Source organism: Leptonotus elevatus, chromosome 5 (assembly GCF_054856555.1).
Source record: "Leptonotus elevatus isolate MCC_2025b chromosome 5, RoL_Lele_1.0, whole genome shotgun sequence".
Lineage (NCBI taxonomy): Eukaryota > Metazoa > Chordata > Actinopteri > Syngnathiformes > Syngnathidae > Leptonotus > Leptonotus elevatus.
The window spans coordinates 19,732,223-19,754,946 of NC_141243.1; the positions used below are offsets into that span (position 1 = coordinate 19,732,223).

General features: G+C 40.4%; 1 protein-coding gene across 3 annotated transcripts in view; it reads left to right on the forward strand.

Annotated features, from left to right (window-relative positions):
- LOC147174158 (uncharacterized) overlaps positions 1-22,724 on the forward strand; it is a 29,815-nt gene that overhangs the window by 4,165 nt on the left and 2,926 nt on the right. For all 3 annotated transcript variants that reach the window (XM_086076221.1, XM_086076224.1, XM_086076222.1), the window contains exons 3-9: positions 48-1,269; positions 1,358-1,448; positions 4,617-8,417; positions 9,630-9,755; positions 19,292-19,398; positions 21,449-21,596; positions 21,700-21,862. In XM_086076221.1, the coding sequence (XP_085932347.1) occupies positions 62-1,269; positions 1,358-1,448; positions 4,617-8,417; positions 9,630-9,755; positions 19,292-19,398; positions 21,449-21,596; positions 21,700-21,862 (5,644 nt within the window). In that variant the 5' untranslated portion in view covers positions 48-61. The remainder of the gene's footprint in view (positions 1-47; positions 1,270-1,357; positions 1,449-4,616; positions 8,418-9,629; positions 9,756-19,291; positions 19,399-21,448; positions 21,597-21,699; positions 21,863-22,724) is intronic.

Consider the following 22,724-nt stretch of genomic DNA (forward strand, 5'->3'; position numbering starts at 1 on the left):
TTTCTTCTTCTTTTTTCGGCCATTGAGAATAATGTTTGTGTTCATAGGTGCTGTTAAGAGGATGGCTGCACAGGTGGAGGTGCAGAGTGGGGAGGTTGGTAGAACAATGACGGGAGGAAGACCTCACTTGAGTCCTCTGACTGACTCAAGCAACACAAGTTCGTCAATTACTCCGTTGCATATCATCACTCCTGAACCCCAAAAACCTGCCCCTGGCCCCAAACCTCGGCTGACTCCAAAACCCTTTGCTGTGGACAAAAAGAACACTATCAAGCCTATACTTGCCCCAAAGCCGCAAATCAAACCCACACCAGAATCCACTAACACCACTGGATACAAACCGGAGGCTCCCAACAGTCCAGATCCACAGCAACCAGTTGCCATTGTTAAACCAAGGCCTGTGTCCACCAGTTCCAGTCGTCCTGCCTCAACCTCATTTAGAACATCCACTAAGTTGAATACTGGGCAAACGATCAAGCCTGTTGCCCATCCATTTAAACCAGCCCCTCCTTTTGACTCTGTGGACACCAACAAAAAAACACCACCTTTGCCAGCAGAGAGACAGAAACCTAAGATGACACCCGTTCAGGGAGGTGCGTCCATTGCTCGAGCCAAGTCATTGGGGTTTCTTCATCAGATTGAGAAAGAGGATGAACAAAATAAATCTGTGACAGTTGTACCACCCCGACCACAACCCCGGGGCTCCAGGCCCAGACCTGTGTCGGCTGTTTTTCTTAACAATCCAGAGATACCGGTTCCTGCTCCACGCTTGGCTGGCGGAAAACCTCTTTCATCTGATCTTACATCCAAGTTTGAGTCTATTGGTCTGTCATTGCACCGTAAAGCGGCCAAAGCCAACGTTAAGGAAACCACTCCAAAAGAGAAAGAACTTCCACAAAAGACACAGCAGGAGAAAATCAGTACCTCGGGGCAGAACAATGGTATCGACAAACAATCGGATTCAGACGAGCAGAGCAACGACATTTCAGACAAAAAGGGCGTAAAAGAGACGAACGAGGATCAGCGAGGGACAAGCATCAAGTCACGAATTAATCTCCTGCTTGATTCCTCTCCCGCTCCTCCTGAGACAGTGTCGTCTGGCCAAACATCAGCTCTTCTCTCTCCAGAGCAGACAGTCCCTGAAAGTGAACCACAGGTGGGGGTTAAACAGCTCATCAAGCAGCTAACGGAGGACATAACTTCAACTCAGAGTCCCGTCATGAAACCTGCGCTTAAACATCGCAACCTGCCCTCTGAGCTCACAAAAAAGTAAGATCTGCCATCAATGCATTAGTTTCATTTTGATGGACATTTTTGTACATCATTTCCATTTTTGTTGTCTGATTTTGTTTGTCAGGTTTTCATCCGAGAAGTTGTCTGAGTTGGATAATGTTTCCCTCAGCGCGGCTGCAGAAAATCAGGAGATCAGCAAAGATCCTCAAGAGATGGTAAGAGATGTACAGGTTTTTTCAAGAGTTTGGGTTGGGCATTGTCAATAATTTGCTGTTAAATGAGAGGATGACATTGAAAGTTCTCAGTAGATATTCGCAAGTGAGCAATGATAACATGAGGATGTTATATGAGTAATTGCGTTTTTTAATACATGAAGATAAATACCATTGCATATTTCAATAATTGAAGAGCTCTTTTCCAAAACACAGTGATTGCCAAATAATGAATTGAAATGATTTTACCATCATATCGTTCTAATGCAGAGGTGGGCTATCTCGGTCCTCGAGGGTCGGAGCCCTGCAGGTTTTGGAGGTTTCTCACTTCCAACACAAGCTGATTCCAATCAACAGGATCGTTATCAGGCTTATGCAGAGCTTGCTGATGAGCTGATCATATATCAGCTGTGTTGGAGAAGGGCAACATGCAAAACCTGCAGTACTCCGGCCCTCGATGCCCACCTCTGTCAGGTTTGGGCAAACTCAGTCCTCGAGGGCCAGAGTCCTCCAGGTTTTGGATGTTTCCTTTTTCCAACACAGCTCATTCATATGATCATCTCATCAGCAAACTCTGGCGAAGCCTGATAACAATCCTCCCTGGAGGAGGGAGACATCTAAAACCTTCAGGACTCGAGTCCCCACCCCTGGCATAGGTTGAATAGAACCAATCACTTTATAAAGAAAAACGGCTTTCAGTTGATGGATAGATTGTAGCGGTGGGGTGTGTTTGAATGTGTTTTGAATCCTTTCAGTTCTTCAATTTTACTGCACTGTAGCCTTGATGCTTAGCTTGTTATACTGGAGGGCTGGGTTTAAAAAATTGAATAATCAATATTTTCCTTTTCGAGACCAATATCGATTCATGGTTTTATGAATTGATATTTAAATATCTCTTTTTGCCATAAATTGATAAGAAAATAGAATTTTAATGGTCCTTTATTTGTATCTGACTGTTTTCTTAAAATTTACTGATCACATACATTTAAAAGTATTTTCTTACATTTATGAAATACCTGACTTAGTGGACTTTAAGCAATTCCTAATCTTTTTAGTTTATATTTACAATTGTTGAATTAGAATTCTGAAATCATCTCATCATTGCCGATGTCAATGTTTGTGTAACACTTAAGCGACACGTGTTACTTTCATTAATAAATATGCATTAGTATAACTAGTATAATGTAATGATTTAACTTTATCAACAATGTGTGAACTAAGTGTGATTGTTGGGGTACTCCTGTCTAAGCTCAAAACCCAGAACCTCGGAAACACAGCAGCATTACTCAGCCACGGTGGCAGTTAGTCAATCCTCTAGCAGGGATATGTGAAAATATCAACACTGGTTTTTAGCGCAACTGCCACACCACACCCACTGTTAAATGAAGGTAGAGTAGTATAAGGGAATTGTTTCTCTGGTACTTTATCTCTTCTGTTGTTTGAAGAAAAGAAAAAATCTTTATCGCCAAATCTTAGAGTGGTTTCATTGGGACAGTAATACATTTCTCCATGTGGTTGGAAGATTTTGTTGTGGTCTGATGGAAACGAGGTTAAACCTTTTGGCCATAATTCATAAGGGTGTGTTTGGGGCAAGCACAAGAATGCTCATCACCACCATGCCAACAGTGATGACAGTGACAGTATTTTTCTTCAGCTGAACCTGGGGCCTTAGACATATTGGAGGTAATGATCAAGATTTCAATATGGCAGTCAGTGTTAGCACAAAAGACTCAGGCTTACGCTAGATAGCAAAATTCATAAATTCAATTCAGGGTTATCATTGCTTAAAATTATTATTAGACGTAAATACAAGCCATTTGTGTAGCTACTAGAGCTATTTTGTTTATTACATTTTTTAATGTTATTGTAAATTATGTATTGTAGCTCCTCTCCCGGGACTACTGGAGTCCACACAGTACCCCCCCACCAGTCAGATGGTTTAGTTGAGGTGTTGGCTCTTTCAGATGGAACCTGCCAGCTAACTTTTCATAAGTTGTTCATTTACCATTTTTATTTTTTTTTGTTTTTCATTTTAATGATACGGTATTGGATAAGATTAATTAATTTGTACATTAACATGATAGAATTAACAGGGAGTGGGACTAGATAAGTTATTGTTCTTCTTTCTAATCCTTTTGAACTTGTAAATTATGACATTATTAGTGAATTATTTTCTTTCTTCAATTTTTTATTTTAACTTCAACTTATATTTTGTAATGTGTTTATATGTTCAATACACCAACCAATCAACAACAACTCTCTGGCCTGTGGTCGCCTCTTCGCCAACAGTATCCGACGATCTCTGCCTCGTGAATATTTTGAAGCAGATATAATGCCTCTACTGTTAATTTTTTTTGTGTCAGCCCATGGTGACATTTCTCTTAATGCCTTGTTGAAAAGTGGTTGCTATGGAAATCCGACAGCGTTGTCTGCGGTGCAAGAATAATGACTCATATAAATATTTTCATGTTTTTTAGTACAATAAAATGGAAGCATAGGAATAATATACATACAGGCACATGAAAAGTCAAAACGCCAGAAGGGCATAAACATTAAATAATTTTGTAAACAGAGTAACAACACATCAAAGTTTAAGCTTCAAAATACAGCTCTGGTTCTACTGTCAACAAACGGTGCCCTTGTGTGGTCGACAACTACAGAGTTATGCCTGCGAATGTTAAATTACAACAAACTCTCTCCGGTGGTCAGCATAAGAGAAAAAAACCAAGGCAGAGTTACAACTTGTCTATCTGGACACACAGCAGTGATCGCTCAGTGTACTGTTGTCACTCCTCTTCTTCGATGCCTTGACAAATGCACGCAACCACACTCATAAAAAGTAAAATACTCCCAAAACTCTGACAACTGATCGAGGTCCTCTGAAAAAAAACAAACGATGACGGCCACTACCGGAAAAGTTGGTGCAATATGACATTTTCCCGGAAATACGTCACAGCTCTTTGTACATAGAGTCCATAGGCCACATTAATGGTGGAAAAAGCTTTGAAAGCATTTATTTTGTTTCTGTTTTGTTTTTTAATCACAAAAACCTTGCATTTGAACAGGCATATGTACGAGGCTTTTTATGTCCGCTTTACAGCATATTGTATACCGTAATTAATCTGTGGTTTACAATATACATCTTATTTTTTTTATTTTTTGTTTTTTAAGATTGACGTCATCAACCCCAGTGGCAAGATGGCTGTGGAGTTCCAACATCACCTCAAAAAGATCAGCTCAGTGGCAGAAAGTCCGGAGGCAGAACATGTGCCAAGTGCTACCAGCAATCAAAGTGGTCCCAGTGTTGAAGGGCAGACAATGCAAGCATCCATATTCGACAATATTGTGGAGAGATCCAGTGTGACCAATGGTACTGACTTACTCAGTAACCCATCTTGGAGAGGGGGAAACAATGAGGATGAAGGAAGTCTGGTGACTGTCATCTATAAAGATTCTGTATCTCCAAGTCCCCTGCGAGTGAACCATGCCATGGAGACTGTGCAAGCAATGAGTGAGAGCAGGGTGGTGAGTGAGAGCATTCCATCTGCTCAGCGGGAAGATAAAGCCACGACCTTGCGCTCCAGACGCTCAGAAGGTAACAGACCACTGATGGAAACAACTGGTTTAATAAAAGGAGAACCACCTTCAACAATGCCAATGGAGAAACAGCCTCGATACTTGCGAATAGGATCCTTGCACAAGTGGCCGACTACAGGTGTAGCTCAAGACGCTGATGCTGAAAATGCTACGCTAAAGCAATCACGAAGGGGAAAAGAAATGGATTTGAGTAAGGACAAAGACAGACAGAGAGAAGCAGACCACGAGGAAATAGCTGCAGCTCCTAAACGCATGAAAACACTGCAGATAGATGAAAAGCCAAAACCCAAGGCAACCTATTTTGCCTTGACCGGACAGATACAGGAGTCGGATACTGGATCGGATATTATAGATTCAGCAGCTTATGATGATATAGATTCTGGACAGGTAAGCTCTCAAGGTAAGGTAGATGCTATTAAGCGGAATCTGTCAGTAAATGCAACTTTGGGGAAAACTCAAGAGAAATATGAGAACGTAAGGAGGACGAGCCACATTTCAGCCAGGCATGTGGTATTAGCACTGGATGGGCCGACATCAGAGAAAATGACAGGAGTTGTAAAAACAGGGCAGACAGAGGAGGATGAAAGGCAAAATGGCAAAACGAAAATTATTGATTGGGACAAACAGAGACAAATGGAAATTGAGAGACAAGCCATTTTACAGTTTTCACAAATGAAGGAAAGGGAGGTGCAAAGAGAATTTGAAAGACGTAAGGCATTTGAAAGGGAGAAACAAAAACAGAACGAGATTCAAAACCACAATCTCCAAGGACTAGAGTATGAAAATATGAAAGAAATTGAAAAGCAAAGGCAGTTGCATTTCAAGCAAGAAAAGGCAAATCAGCAAGAACAAGAGATGCAGAGGAGGCAGGAAGTGGAGAGGCAAAGACAGTTAGAAAAGCAGAGACAGCAAGAAATGCATAGGCAGAGGGAACAAGAACAGGAGAGACAACAGAAACTGCAAAGGCAGAGAGAGCAGGAACTGGAGAGGCAACAAGCTCTGATGAGACAAAAGGAGCAGGAAATGGAAAGGCAGCTAGAACAGATGAGGATGAGAGAGCAGGAAAAGGAGCGAGAGCGAGAAGTTGAACGGCTGCAAGAACTCATGAGGCTGAAGGAGCAGGAAAAGGAGCAGCAGAAGGAACTTGACCGGCAACGTGAAATGGAGAGACAGCAAGAATTAATGAGGCTGAGAGAGCAGGAAGAGGAGCGGCAGCAAGAAGTTGAGAGACAACAGGAACTGATGAGACTGAAGGAGCAGGAAATGGAAAGACGACAAGAACTTGAGAGGCAGCAAGAACAACTGAGGCAAAGGGAGCGAGAAATGGACAGACAGCGAGAAGTTGAAAGACAACAAACTCAAATGAAGCTGAGGGAGCAGGAAATGGAGAGACAGCAACAACTTGAGAGGCAGAAAGAGCATGAAAAGGAGAGACGGCGAGAACTTGAGAGGCAGCAAGAGCAACTGAGGCTAAGAGAGCAAGAAATGGACAGACTTCGAGATTGCGAGCGACAGCAAGAACAGTTGAGGCTGAGGGAGCAGGAACTGGAGAGACAGCGAGAACTTAAGAGGCAGCAAGAACGTCTGAGGCAAAGGGAACAAGAAATGGAGAGACAGCAAGAACTTGAACATCAAGAACAAAAGAGACAGAGGGAGGAGAAAATGGAGAGACTCCGTGAACTTGAGAGGCAGCAAAGGGAGCAAGATATGGAGAGACAGAGAGAACTTCAGAAACAGCAAGAAAAGTTGAGACTGAAGGAGCAGGAAATGGAGAGACGGCGAGAACTTAAGAGGCAGCAAGAACGGCTGAAGCAAAGGGAACAAGAAATGGAGAGACGGCAAGAACTTGAACAACAGCAAGAACAGGTGAGGCTGATGGAACAAGAGTTGGAGAGACAGCGAGAACTTAAAAGGCAGCAACAACAGCTGAGACAGAGGGAGCAAGAAATGGAGAGACAACGAGAACTTGCACAACAGCAAGAAACGGTGAGGTTGAAGGAGCAGCAAATGGAAAGACAGCAAGAATTTAAGAGGCAACAAGAGCAATTGAAGCATAGAGAACAAGAAAGAGAGAGACTGCAAGAACTTGAGTCACAGCAAGAACAGGTGAGGCTGCTGGAGCAGGAAAACGAGCGACAGCGGGGTTTTCAAAAGCAGCAAGAACTGGATCAAGAGAGGCAACTTGAATGGGAAAGACAAAGACAGAGGGAAAAAGAGAGGCAGACAGAGCTCGATAAGGAGGCACTTCTTTTGGAAATGCAAAGAAATAAGAGAATGGAGGAACTGGGGAGAGTTAAAGAGAAAGTAGAAGGAAAGCTCTTAGACCAAAAACAGAAGCAGAAAGAAAATGAGAGGTACCATCCTCATGAGCTTGAAAAGCAGCGGTACAGAGAGAATGCTGAGAAAGCTAAATTAATGGCATCAGAACAGGAAATGCTAAGACTGAAAGGGGTTGATAAAGAAAGGGAAAAACAAAGACAACTGGAGAAAGAGTATGAGGAAGAGTTAGAGAGAGAAAAGTTTAAAGAGCTGGACAGACTGAGAGACTTGCAAAGGCAGAAACAACTCCACGCTGAGAGACAGAACCAAAAGCTGATACAGCAGGCCTCACAGAGTGAAAGGCTTAGATGGGAGAGAGAGAAGATGCAAAAAGCTGAGGCAGAGAAAATTAGACAGATTGCCAGACTTCAAGAAGCAGAACGACACAGACTAAAGGACAAACAAAGGAAAGAGGAACAGGAGAGAATGAGGGTCGATCAATTGAGGCCCAAAGTAGTGGATGTGGACTCTTTGCTCAGAACTGCCACCACTGAACACATTGACCCTGCACTAAGATGGAAGGAGCCCTCTCCCAGAGTCGAAGAGCCCTACAAACCTTCCATTCTTGATGTGGACTCTTTCACATCGCAGTCCCAGCCATCCTCAAATCAAACTTTACTGTCCGTTTCCAGTATTCAAGAAGTAGACTCCAACTTTGGAAGTATATTACGGCCTGGACCTGAAAGAGATATTACCTGGAAGATACCCCCACAGATTTCAGTTGATTTAGCTAGTCCAGTCTGGACAATATCCAGCCGTGACCCACGGGAGCTACAGCCAACCGAGATGTCTCACAACAAACCTCTTCACGAGCCTAGAAAACACACAACCAAAGTCAGCCCAGAACAACTGCTTTATAGGCACGACGAACATTCCCTGGCCTCACAGAGCCATTGGCGCCATAGGGAAGGTGAGCCACTTTACTTGGACCCTTTTGTCCAAAAAGAGGCAACAATCAGCAGTGCTCCTGTTGATCAGGTCTGGTTGCCCAGACAACTAAAATCCCAAGACAAGCAGGAGGACATCTGGAACCATAGGAGATCCCAAGGATCGCAGGTAAATTGGAGGGATTTGGAAAATGTGGATATACTGGAAGACCGGGGTCGTTCACTTGAATAGATCTGGTGGGGAACATTTTTGCCACTGTACATATGAAATTGTAACTATGGTTACATATTTTTATAAATTACAATATATGAAGCTTAAAAGGGAAGTTGAAGTCAACCCTCCCAAAAAGCGGCCATTTTGCCACTTGCATTCCATTCATTCTAGCATGACATCACAGTTGCTCAGGTCTCAGGTAACAACCAATCACAGCTGAGCTTCAGAAAACAGCTGAGCCGTGATTGGTCATTGCCTGAGCTCTGAGAAACTGTGATGTCATCTTCAATCGACAGCAAATAGCAAAATGGCCGCCCGCTGAGATGGATAAAAAACACTGGATTTTGCTGCATAACTCATATTTTATCAATGTAATATTAATCAGAATGTCATGTTAAGACTAGTAAGGTCACATATATTATTGTCAATAAATATTTAAGGTCGACTTCTCCTATAAGTATGAGGGCAACATTGGACTGTTTCATCGGTCCACTGTGACGTGTTCGTCAATTTCATTGGTCAGATGTGACAAGACTGTCGGTAAATGTCCTGGCAGCATGAGGCTCGTTAGTAAAAATCTGTTAATCAATCCATTTTAAGGCGCAGGGTTCAAAGCGTGAGAAAAAAAAAGTAACGGGTTGTAGTCCAAAAGTTACGGTAGATAGAAACTGTTTTATTTGTGGCAGGATTCTTAAAAAAAAAAAAAAAGCTTCCAGACCTAATATTTTGTTGCACACACTTTTGATGTAATCACTGCAATCAACCTATTCATTGAAATGTTTTTTTTGTCCTGACCCTCAATAAAAAATAAAAAATAAAATAATGTACATAAAGGTGGTCCCTAAAGCAGGGTTCACCAATTCCGATCCTGGAGGTCCGGAGTCCTGCAGGTTTTAGTTGTTTCCACCCACTAGCACACCTGATTCATATAATCAGCTCATCAGCATGCCTGATAACAATCCTGATCTTTAGTATCAGGTGTGTTGGTAGGTGGAAACATCTAAAACCTACAGGTCTCCGGACCTCGAGTAACAGAATTGGTGAACCCTGCCTAAAGCGTTATAAAGTTTGAGTGCTACCAGGTAAAGAAAAACAAAGTTCTCAGGACAAAAAAATATCCCAACTATTGCTTCTGCTCTATTTTCTTTGATTTCTTTGTGTTGCAAGGAGCTGACTAGGATGCGTTCTCGCAGTATGTCACGTCGATCAGCCCCATCTGGTGCTGCTCTTGAGAAAAGTCTTTCAAGAATACGGAGTCGTAGCGCCCACAGAGAGCAGGACCACCACAGCTGGGTAAGTTTGATTACAGTGCATACAATACATTGTTTTGTTTTTTAATATTTCAGGAAATTCTTAATGCCAACATGCTTATAGCACAGCCCTGAGGAAAGAAAGTGTTTCCAGTCTCTGTAAGATGGTAAAGAAACATCTTGAGTTCATGCACAATCAAAACATACAGTATTCCATGAGGGAAAATTATTTGTCCTATTGGCAGCTGAATGCACCTGGGATGATAATCAGTGACTGTTGGGTGGATAGATGTTTCAGGCATGGCTTCAAAGGCCTCATCCATCCATCTTACCACATGTCAAACGGTGGCAAATGCCTTCTCTTGCCTGCAATTCAAAATTGGATTAAGCAAATTGTTTGCATGTCGTCAGAAGCCTGTTAGTATGGCTCAGGGAAAGCTGTGACATGAGATGGCCTGCAAGTCAAGTGTGCCCTGCAGAGATGTTTCTCCTCAAAAAATAAATAAGAAGAAAGTGCTCGGACGAATGTGCAATGTAGATTCACATACATATCTATGTCTTGGATTTTAAAATAATATTTGAAAAAAAATAAGGTTCGGTGAATATGAAACTGGTGGTTTGACTAGTGGTTATGAGACTATTTTAAATTCGCAGTTTATGGTCACTACCACCATCTAGTGGTTGACTGGGGTTAAATGTGTAGTACTGTACTTGTTTAAAATACAGCCTTATTCAACTGGCACAGTTTGACCATAGACTTAATTTGCGCTTTAAAAATGATTTAATATTTAGAACAGGAATAACTCTAAATAAAATGTGTTCCCATATGCAACGTTGCCACAGTTACTTTGAAAAAAGTAACTTTGTTACTTTACTGATTACATGATTTTAAAAGTAAGTTGTGCTACAAGTTACTCTTAGTTACTTTAAGCAGACACCAACAACTCCACTTAACATAAAAAAAAGTTAATATAAAGTTAGTCAGTCATTTTTGACCTGACATATTTTTAATTTCACAAGACTATATTGATAGTTTTAAAAATGTATTTAAAACCTTTCTTTTTAAAAGACATTTTAATTTGTAAATTTGTTTTGTGTGTTCCTGCGACCTTTACCTAGATTTTCTTGTTTTAACATTTTTATTACTGAGCAGTAAATTTGATGTAATTTTTTAGCACGTGTACAGTATGGAGTAGGGCTGCACAATATATTGATATTCTGATATTGGCCAATGCAATATGCATATCGCAAAGACATGCAATAAGTTTAACATGGAAATTTATGCTTTTATCTGAATTTGACCAGTCAGACGTTAACTAAAATGTGCACCGCCATCCAATAGTTGAACATTATTAAAGGTAATTATAATTAATTGAGAATGCAGTGAGTTTGCTTATTTTGCCGCATGAAAAAATTGAATTCTTTCATTAGATGATAAAAATGTAATTTCTTTAGGTACATGGTAAAGCTACTGAACGAAGAATATTCTATTTCGAATCGCTACTGCCACCTGCTGACGAAAAATTAAACTGCACATACCGTTCTTCACATACACACCACGCACATTACGTCACATCCGCAGACAGGGCGCAAAGAATTCTAACCCGAATCCAGTCTGAAAAATATTGGCCAGAGGCTTGCAGGAGTACCCATTGTGAACAGCTAAGGTGTTAATCTACTAATTAGAAGGCATTTTATTTATAAAGTTATTTTAGGGAAAACAAGTTCCATATTGCAACTTTAAATATCACAATCGATATCGCTATATTCAGCAACTATATCGCATGTTTTTCCAATATCGTGCAGCCCTAGTATGAGTGCTGTCACAAACTCAACATAGCGACATAGCGATTTCCAGCTTTAAAACGCAAACGTTTCTACTTTCTTCATTTTTGTATACACATGAAATCTCAAAGTGCTGAAAACATGACTTGGCGCATACGTGACATCACTCCCCCACAGACGATAGGGCGTAGGTAGATGACCTCATCCCGTAATGCTTCACGTTTTAAGGTGTAATTCTTTTCCCTTTATTACTTTTATTTTCCCAAAATTCACACTTGTTTGTTGTGTGCCTGTTGTTTTAGTAAAAGGGTGTGTTTCACCACCTTTATTCTATTATTTTTATTTTATTCATCAATTAAAATTCCTTTCGAGTGTCCTCCAAGTGATTCAAAATGCACAAATTGGTCTAGTTTTTTGGGGGGCAAAAAATATGCATGACCAATCGAAATAGTTGTTGGCATAAAAACCTTTGGTGGGGGAGGGCCCTCAGAGACACACAGATGAGGTGACGATTGTGTGCTGACATCATGGGTGTTGCTCGAAGGGAAGCCGGTGAGTGAGGCAGAGCAGAGATGGGCACGGGACTGAGCGCTTTGTTGTACAATTTATACTTATGGTCATGTTGCTTGAGTCCTCGCTACACCTGGGTAAGTAATACCGCACCAGCTATACATTTTTCTAGGAGGCTGTTCTTTACATATCCGAAAATATAATTGAAGAACAGTTTGTCTTTATGCTACTTGTCATGTATGTGTATTTGTGTGTGATCTCTGGTTGGGTTTCCGCTTGGCTACTGCTGTGCATTGAATGACATCATCAGAAGAGGGGAATTGATGAGCAGCTGTGAGTCACAACTGGTCGGATGGTTGTTTGAGAGACAATGCAGAGCAACTTGTCGTAGTCAATTTTCCTGTGCATACATTTGGTTATTTCAAATATAAATGCAGAAAGGAGAACATATTTTTGATAAGCTCTTTTCTCCTATTTGCTAAATGAAGTGCTGGTGACCTTTTCTTCACATTTAGCCACATTTAGAAAAACAGTCATTCATATACTGCATCTTGGCCACATTTACCAAAGTAATGTTAACACCAACAGAAGTGGCACATCATTTACACGTTGAGAAAATGTGAGAAATGAGGACTTTTAAGCTGTTCACAACAGAGAATACAATAATTAATTACTCTGTCGTTTTCCTGGAAGTGCTGCTTCCCGGTATGATACGAAGATTTCCAACAGAGGGCGTATTTGGACAGTGATGCAGCATTTTAGCTTCTCTTTACTCTAACATGATGTGTGAAGTGTGTATATTGAGGTGTTTTTTTTAATTTGGAGTTTCTTGCACACTACTTACATTAAAAGTTAAAACATGTTTGATACTTTCTTATGGCAGCACTGCTGACTAATTGGGTAATAATTCCATACAACGCATAGTTTTGTTCTTTCTACATGCCTCAAGCTATTTTTTTCTTTCTTTCTTCAAACCAAGCTTGATCACACACCCGTCAACACTATCTGATTATTATTCACATTTCATCATGTCATTTTTTTTTTATTCTGTGCTATGCTGTTACACCCTATATTGACAACCATTTGTATTTGCTCCCTTATCCCTTCTTTTGTAGCTATAAGTGTTCTTGCACTGCAATCAAAACAGGCCTGAGCAACTGCACCGCAGAACGTTACCCTCCCCTCTCCCTCTTGTTTGGAATCAGGGACCTCCCATTCTTGCTCTCCCCTCTCTGACTCTACACTCCCTCTCTCCACCCAGTTTCTCCTTGACAGTGAGTCCTAACGTCCTGAATACAGAAAGGAGCACCGCTGACGCATTTACTCCTACCTGCCTGTACCTGCAGATTAAAACAAGGAAAGGGCAGACTCTTCTTTTTTTTTTCTCCCTCCTCCGGACTTGACTTTGCTACCGCATCTCTCGCTCCTGCCAGTGGTTGCTCTCTGGATTTCTTGGTGGAATACAAATTACTACAGCAGCTTTCCTTTTGCAACTATTTTGTCATTTACCGTTTCTTCTTTTTGCCAGGATAGCACCGCCTAGTTGCCATGGGAGGTTAACCGTTGATGGATTTTTCAACCTTTTTAACCTTGGCTTTATTCCGGAAGCAAACCTGGTAGAAGTGTCTGTTTGGCTACAGTTGAGGCTGGAATCTGGATAGATGACCGTACACCTGCTGATTTGGCGAGAGCTTTTAGAAATCTAATTATTACTCGGTTTTGTTTGCTCTGTCATCTTATCTCGAAACGTTTGTCATGGCATGTATGAGTAGTTGTTACTTTCTGCACTTAGAAGCAAATAAACATGGTAAACAGCGCAGTATTTAGTGGCGCACTAACCAAAAGTAAATATTTGCTATAGAGCAGTATTACATCACATTTACATGCCCAGGCATTGGCTCATAGCAAGCATATCTTGTGTGAATCAAAATAGACATTAGAAATGTCACAATTCACTGGCTGAGAGCCTGAAGTCTTTCTTGACAGTGATGAGCTGAAACGTAGCCCTTGTGGCTCCTCTGGGACTGCGCTGCAGAGAAGACATTAACAAGTGAAACCAAAGAGATCCTTGCTCTTCTTACAGTCAGACTGGCTTGTGTTATAAGCTATAAGCATCATTAGTATATCAGACCACATGGGCAGTTTTGTTCCGTCACCTTCCGCACTGCTGCAGTATTGACCCAGCAGCCAGCAGCAGTGAATAGGACAAAGTTCCTGCATACCTGCACTCTTAATGATTCCTTGTTGCTGTGGTAGCAAGTGTCACAGCTCAGCTCAGAGACGATCGTGACCAAGCTGGTTTTGTGCGGATTGGACTGCGATGGAGTATCTAGGGGACAAGCTGACCGTGGCGCATTCTCAAGTGTCCGGATGGGTCGGAAATGTCCGTCGCTCCTTTCATGGGGCACTCGGCTTTTTTTCCGGTTCGGTGGACAGAGAACGAGGAGAGGTCAGGGCCGGACACTTCAACAGAACCAGCTCCTTGCGCTCGCTGGCTTCCCGCAGCAGGGAGTCAATTCGCAGCTTCTCATTGCGCAGCCAGCAACGTCTGTCCTTACGCAGGCGCACCGCACCCAACACCCCCACTGCTGTAAGAGAGCATCCTGAAATCTGATTCTTTTTTGCAAAAACGTGCATGTATTGTTTACCCGTTGCACACCTCACGCTGCCTCTGTCGCTCATTTTTTTACATTTCCATCTTTATCCTAGTGTCTATTTTTCTTGTTAAGTTATTATAGTAATTTTTAAAATGTATTTGAATGCTAAACTGTATCTTCTAAATGAGTGTCAGAAACCGTCTTGTGTTGGTAAAAATATTCCGTTTATTTATTTATTTTTTAGAAGCTCTGAAATGATCAGTGGTTGACTCAGACATTCATTTATGCTCCCTTTACCTTAATTGTGTGTTATCAAGGGCATTTGTTCAAAACAGTTTGGGGAAGACCCATTTCTGTTCAAGCATTATTGTGCCCAAAATCTTGTACTCAGTTTTCGAAAGACTGCAAGCTGTGCTATAATGGCTCATTCGTGTCGGTGTAATGACGAGATGCATCAATACTTTTAGGCCTGAGTGTTTCTTGTAAGATTGTCAAATGTTTGTAGCCTTGTGACGAGATCTGCTCCATGGATGGATTTAGAAAGCCATGTATGGATACATTGCAGGAAGTAGACTCACTCCTATCTTTAGGTAACACCTGTTTGCTGTACAATGCTTGATGAGTCATAACAGCTAAAGATAAATGTTTTCATTACATACAGTATTTGTGCCTTTAAGTCAACTTTAAGTGCATCTTTTGGTCTTACGGAGGTGGTTGTATTTTCTGGGGGCTTTTCCAATTTGCTTTGTTTTTCAACATTATTTGACTGTAAAAAAAAGATTGAAGTCGGTGTAGTGCAGAACTGTTAAACCTGGCACACACATAATTAACATGTGAAACCCACACACATGTTGTATTGCTTTTATAGTGTGTGTGTGTTACCTACTCACCACATCACACACTTGACAATCCTCTCAACTGTCAGGCACCCCTAACCTGGTGTAGTACCTGACCTGGACTGACCCGTGAGCAATATGGTGGCACAGGAGGACAACCATACTGCCCAAAAATATATAAACAAAAATAAAGTGTAGTACTGTATAAGAAAAAGTGGAACAAGCTAAGCTAGCTGTAAAGCTTATTCGGTAACTAACGGCATTGCACTGCCAATATCTTGCCAACACATCTCGTTGTTTATTGTGATTATTGATGTTTAGAACTCACGCATTATACAATCACTCCACATGCATAAGAATTGTCCACACACATAAGGATTTGTTATTGTAAATATTGAACTTGTTTAACATTTATAATTATCAGCACTGACCATTTTTAGAGCATAAAAATGTAACAATTTAACACACCCCAATCTACAGAATAATCAGCCATCATCAATCATCTTTAGACACGCATCCAACAATTGGGCTTTTGCTGACTTTGGTTATGGCAGTGGGGAGGAATTTAATCAAACTCACCCAACTCAGTTGACGCACACTTTGAAATGGGTATTATTGCCACCTACAGGACTGTTGCCTGTCATAATTTTTTTAATGTAACCACTCAGACAGAGCGGAGGCAGAGGTCTGCACTCTAGTGAGTGACATACTAATTTTGTATCAGTTTGAAACTGTGCTCAGAAATGTCACATTTTGATCAGTAATGTTATATTCTTTTCTATAATTTTGTTGTTGGTATGGTATGATTTCGCCTTTTTTAGTTTAGGAGCGCAGGGCGGGCACAAGGTTGCTTTGCTGAAAACAAAGGCCATTCAATACATTTATTGCCAATATGCATTGCTAAAACATTTCAAATGTGTGATGGTTACAATGTACCTTTACCATTAAAGGTAACATACAAAGTTAAATGGGGGTGCGGGGGGTGACTAAACTCCAGACTCCTGGTAATGTTAGTAATCCCTTAAATCTCTTTTCTTACCGGGCCACATTAGAATTAAGCTGATGTCAAATCCGACTCTTTCTATGCTAAATTCTTAAGCCAAGTCAGATTTTTACATTCTTCTACTCAGTTTCTACGAGATGTTTTGTTCACCTTTGAGCCCTTTTGTGTTTGCGTGTTGAAATGTATATTTACATCAGGAAATGCTTTTCTGACACGTAGCAAGAATCTGTTTGATTCTCTGGAAGGATGATGGCAGGTTCTGTGATTGCAAGCAGAGCATTCTACAACGAGATCTCGTGCACATTCCTGTCACAAGTCTTCAAAGTTGAGGACCTTTTTGTAACATAATTATATTCCATGTTTGTTACTACAATGCAGTCTAGTCTTGCCTTGTGTCATGGCACATGAGTAGAAGTCAACTGCAAAATGTTCCATTACAATAATATGTTGTATGCGTCTCCATAGTATAAACACGGCATTCTGATTAATATTGTGTTTGTGGAATACAAGTGAAGCAGCAAAATCCACCCGTTTTTTATCCATTTTAGGGGGCGGCCATTTTGCCATTTGCAGTCAACTGAACATGAAATCAGAGTTGCTCAAGGCTAAGGTAATGAACAATCACGACTCACCTGTTTTCTAGGATTGGTCATGTGACAAACTGAGCCGTGATTGGCCGTTACTTGAACCTTTAGCAACCGTGATGTCATTCCATCGACAGCAAGTGGCAAAATGGCCGCCCCCTGAGATGGATCAAAATGGGTAGATTTTGCTGCATTATTCATATTCCACAAACATAATATTAATAAGACTACTGTGTTTAGACTAGTAGGTCTGTATTGAACATGTTATTGTAGAGAACATTTTGGGATTGACTTCCCCTTTAATCTGTGCTTATCAAGTTAAAATTGCCTCGTTTTTTTAATTCTTACCACTTCCCCGGTAAACTGTTAGTTGAGCCTTTTCAATGATCAGCTCTCTCTCCTTCATCCTTACATTTATCCGCTCTTTGTGTTGTTTCCTTGGCACACCCCTTTTGTCCTCAAGGGGAAGATGGCAATTGCTAATGTTGTAAAAGAAAGAAAGAAAGCCTGCCTTCTGACAGCTATAAATCACTGCAAGCAGCTGAGCTGTGGGCAGGCTTTATTTAGTAAGCACGTTTCCATGCTTGTTCAGCAAATATGTTCACTGTGATAGTAGACACTTCAACTATCATAAAAATATGTTGAGTTTCTCACAAACACTTCCAATCTCAGTGGCCCAAATATTTGAAGTAGAATAGAATAGATTAAGTTTATAGAGACTAAAGTACAGTATTCTGAATTTACATGTGATCTTATCAACAGGAAATTGGCAGCTACTGTAGTTCAAGAGCCACATAATTTGTTCCTGTGACTGTGGCAATAAAAGTTCTATTCTATTTTAAAATATGTTCAACAAAACAAAAGTCGTAAACTACTGCGGAATAAAAAATAGTTAGGTATAAATTTGCTTTGGGCTTTCACTTGTTCTCCTCCAGATGTGTGTTGATGCAGTAAAATGGTGCAGTGACTGTTTTAGTAAAAGCAACAAGCCTCTTGCATACTGTTTTTTGGGTGTGTCTTTATACAATGACTCAGACTTACGTATAGGACAGGAATGTTTTTTTGTTTTTTTATAATCAACCAGGCCTGGAATTAAGATTTTCTTTGGCATTTTGACAACAGTGATAGCAGTGTTAGAGGGTGATGAAATAATTCCAAAGTCTCCATCTGGAACTGAGGCTAGCAATTACATGGTCCACTTGCAATGATACCCTATACTGGGCCTCTTGAGTCAGCCTTACAACGCTTCAAACGTAAAGTGTGTTCTACAACCACGTCTGTCAAACATGTTTCTGCCCTTGAAAGTGGTGCAAAATGCATTTTACAGTGAAGACTACACCAGGATGATTTGAACCACTTCAGGAAGCTTTTGAGTAAAAAGTGATAATTATACCGAGTTCCACAACTTGACATAACTGGTCATTGCAATTGTTCCGAGATAATTTTTGACTTCTTTTTTTTTGATACTCGTTGGGGATTTTTTATTTATTTTAACGATACTTGCATATGAAACCTTGGCAAGGGGAAAATGTGTTACCCCAACACAAGGAGAGCCAATGCTGACATCACTTTGTTTGTCATTATTACTCGTTTCCTATCAATCACTTTCTTCACACTCTCCTTCCAGACATCATTTTTCATGTTGCCCTCTTACGTTTTTAAGTTCTCTACAGTCACTGCTCTGCTCTCAGTATTGGGAGTGCAGGGGTGGTAATTACAGAATCAGGTGTATCATGTTTCCCTATCCAGCCCTCAGGCAACATGTGAGGACAGAAGGATTTCCTATTGTGTTTTCCTTATATAGGGCAGGTTTATCAGTTCATGTGCAGACACGCCTCTGTTGGCTCTGTGTGGTTCTGAGACAGTATGTCCTCTGTACCAGCCTCATTAAAAGAACCATGGTTCACTAGATGGCAAACACACACTCGGTCACCCAACCATCTTTATCTTTGTCTTTGCTCTGGTTTTGCCTCCATAAACCAGACGCTTTGCCTTTCATTATCTTTACGATGCCGATTAAAAAAAAAAAATTACATTGTGAGATCTTCACTAGCTATGGAGTTATGATGTACGTTTGCCATACTGTAGTTTATATACTGTATTATTTGACATTGCAAGAATGTATGGGCAGCTTTAATAAAGGCTTTGTTGTCATTAAGGCCAAATTGCAGTGTTCTCTTCGACCCTAAAGCCGCTACTTTTAAACATGTAGAGGTTTTCTTTCTCACTATTCCGATTTTATCCTCACTCTGTCTCACCCCCAGGAGCAACAGAAGCAAGATGAGGATGAGAGAAAGGACTCTGAGACTCCTGTGGGTGAGACGGATAGTCAGTACGGAACGTGGGAGACAGGACTACGCACGGATGATAGGTAAACACACGACTGCATCTTACATGGAGCAATTATTCATCATATCACTCGCGTCATCTTTATTGTCAACATGTGCACAATACACACAATTTATGATAGTGTGTCATAACTGGCAATAAGAGTACATGAGGCAAAAATGAATTGTGTAATGAAATCAATTACATTGTAATACACAATTAAGCTAACAGGACACAAACTAATACATGTGTTGATTAAAAACAGCCTTTGTGCAACTTCGCTTGAGCTGGTAGCATTTTAGCATACAACATAATACAGTACGGCTGTGCATTTATAAGCTTAGACCCGCTGACTCGCAGTTAGTAAAATTTATCTTTACTACTCTAAGTTTTGGAAGTGCTCAAACTAAAATGAGGCCACCTCAAGAGAAAACTGCTGAAATGGTCAACTATATTAGATGTAAGTCTTTATATGCTTCACTTATTAGATAATGATTTTAAGGACGTTATTTATCTGACAGTTAAAGTTAGCCTACAAACTTTTAACATGTTTCTCATCTACTAATAAGGGTGACTTTGAAGGGGGGGGGAAACAAAAAACAAAAATATGCTTCCTTAGCTACAGTCCTTTAGATCCCACTTGAGGATTTTGATCTAACAAGTGAATAATCTAAACTCTTTTACTGTAATTGACAAGAACATTAATCAACATTTATTCAAATTTACCATTTCAACTTTTTCCTCTTGCAGTGGCTTCATTATTTAACACTTCCAAAACTTGTTAGTAGAAAGAATATTTTTTATTCCTCATTCACTGGTTCAAACGCACAGCCATGCACCTCCTGTATTATGTTGCATTCTAAAATGCTAGTTGCTCTAAATGAAGATACAAAAAGGTTCTTAAAGCCTTTTTTTAATGTTTGTTTTTGATACAGTTTATTTTTAATTGACATTTGTTTGAAATTTACCCATTGAAAATGTTTCTAGACAATAACATACAGTTTGCTGCTATGCACAAAGTGAATTAAAGAAAGAAAAAAAACTTGCTGATTGTATAAAAAAGTTGTTTCCACGTTAATGCCCAGCTTAGGTGCGGTGAGTGTGTCAGAATTCTTGGCGGGAGAATATGCACGATGAAAAGTGTGCAAGCCCAAGCATGTAGAAAAGGAGTTGGGTGCAAATGTGAGAATATGCCTTTTCGTCATTTGTGGTCATTTCAGAAATAATTCAAAATAAGAATAAGTCAAAGAATTTGGAAAGGCTTGTGGTTAGAGTTTGTATTCCATTCCAGAACACTTAAAAAATGCTGTTGGAAATCACAATGAAATATGAACAATAGCTATTTCTGTCCTTAAGCTTGATGTCACACTATTTATGCAAGCGACTGATGTCTGAATGTAGAAGGTGATGTCGCTTTCATCAACAGACCATCCAGGTCAATAGTGCCAACGAGGTGGCACATTAGACAAGAGTTGTAATACTTTTTACTTGCATAAAGGTGTAACAATCAAATTGAAGGTACGAAAAGACCAACTGTGTGAGAAGCCTACTTTTAAATATTTTAATAAAAATAAAAAAATACTCTCAGACCTTTGTTTGTAGTTGAATATTATTCATGAACAATGGATGTATTTTAGTGGGGAGGTCGATTGGAATACAGAACAAGGATGTTTCACTTGATTTGAAGTTTGAGGACATCTCTGTAAATGTTGCCAACAAATCTCAAAAACTGTAACAAACATTGCTGATTAGAACAGTTGCAACACAATGTCAAGTCCATTTTAAGAAATCTTGAGAATGTATTGAAACGATGAAAACGAAAATAATTCTGTCTATACTTTTCTTATGATCACTGTGTGGGGGAATCCTGAGTAAATGCAGTAACACTTGCTCCCTTTTTCTTCCAAATACTGACCATTACTGACCTCTTGTGGTTAATAAAATAATATTGTGATGTGCACAGAATTCCCTTTAATTTGTTTGACAGATTCTTTTCTGAAATAATTCTTTCAAAATGCATATCTATTTAATTTGGAGATAGGTGGTCAATCTCCCACATCAGGCTCAAGTTGATTTTTTCTCTCCTTTCCTAGCCTAACTCCTGCCACACCCAGTTCAGAAAGCAACCTCAGCCCTTCACCAAGAAACACAACTCCTTCACACGCACAAGGTGAACACGACAGCTTTGATGGCCTGCATCCACCCTCTAAATCTGAGAACGAACCTCTCTTGTTCCCTGATGTAAGTGTCAAGTGTAAATGTACCAAGTTCGCCAAAAAGGAATTAATGTATGTATGTATGTGCTGATTGTGAAATCTATTTTCTTTGCATCTGTGTTACCAAGGCCCCAACCCCTCTGTTAGACACGGGTGTCCTCCGGTCCAGAGTCCAACTAGGAAAGAAGCGTACGCCCAGGACACGGCCCTCCAGGGCTGCACGTCAAAACACTGCTCAAGATGGGGGAGACGGGGCCACGTCTGACGACTGGTTCTACAGAGACTCCACGGGTTTGTCTTTGTTTGTTTGCTTTATTAAAGAGCTGGATAGAACATATTGAGTTGCTAGTCACTAAAAGCTAAAGCCAAGTACGGCCTACTCTGACCTATATTTATAGCAACATGGCTGAATTTCACAATGGAAAGAAAATTCAAAGTCTGGCTACTTCAACCTGAGTACATCGCAGCAAGAATTTTGAAAAACGGTTGAAGGGTTCCGGAGAAGTTTTGAGGGAACGATTTTGTGTTATTTTGCCTTTTGAAAGTCTGGGCAACTTCAAATTAGAGTCATACAGTATAATTTCATTAATTCACAAATTAATGTACTTGCCAGTGCTGAATGCGACTAAACGTATTTCTTATGAAGATGCTCATTTAAAGGCTTAAATTAGCATAAATGAACAATGACTTTTTTTAAAGGAACCCTGACTGTCATGACAAGTTTGCTCTATATTATTTATTTGATTGTTACTAACGTAACTATGAGATTCATTTTTCAAAAATAATTTCCAGTTTTAATACATTTTGTAGAAACTTTATTTGGACGTACGCCGCCATTGTTGTTTACGTCACAACGCATTCTGTGCGTCGGCTGGCTCTCTGCCGAGCAATATGAAACGCCTATAAAGAAAGCAAGGTAAGTCTCCGTAGCGTTCCTAATGAAACGACATGCGATCGGGAGAGTCACCCTCCCCCACTTTGTGCTCTCGTCATTCACCAGACGCATTCAAGAGTTTTGATCGTCCCTTTAGGAACACTAACGGAGGCTTACCTTTCTTTTTTTTTTATACGCGTTTCACATTGCTCGTCAGAGAGCGAGCCGCCATTCTATGTCACCACCCCTGCCTTCACCTGCTATGGGAAAGATGGACCT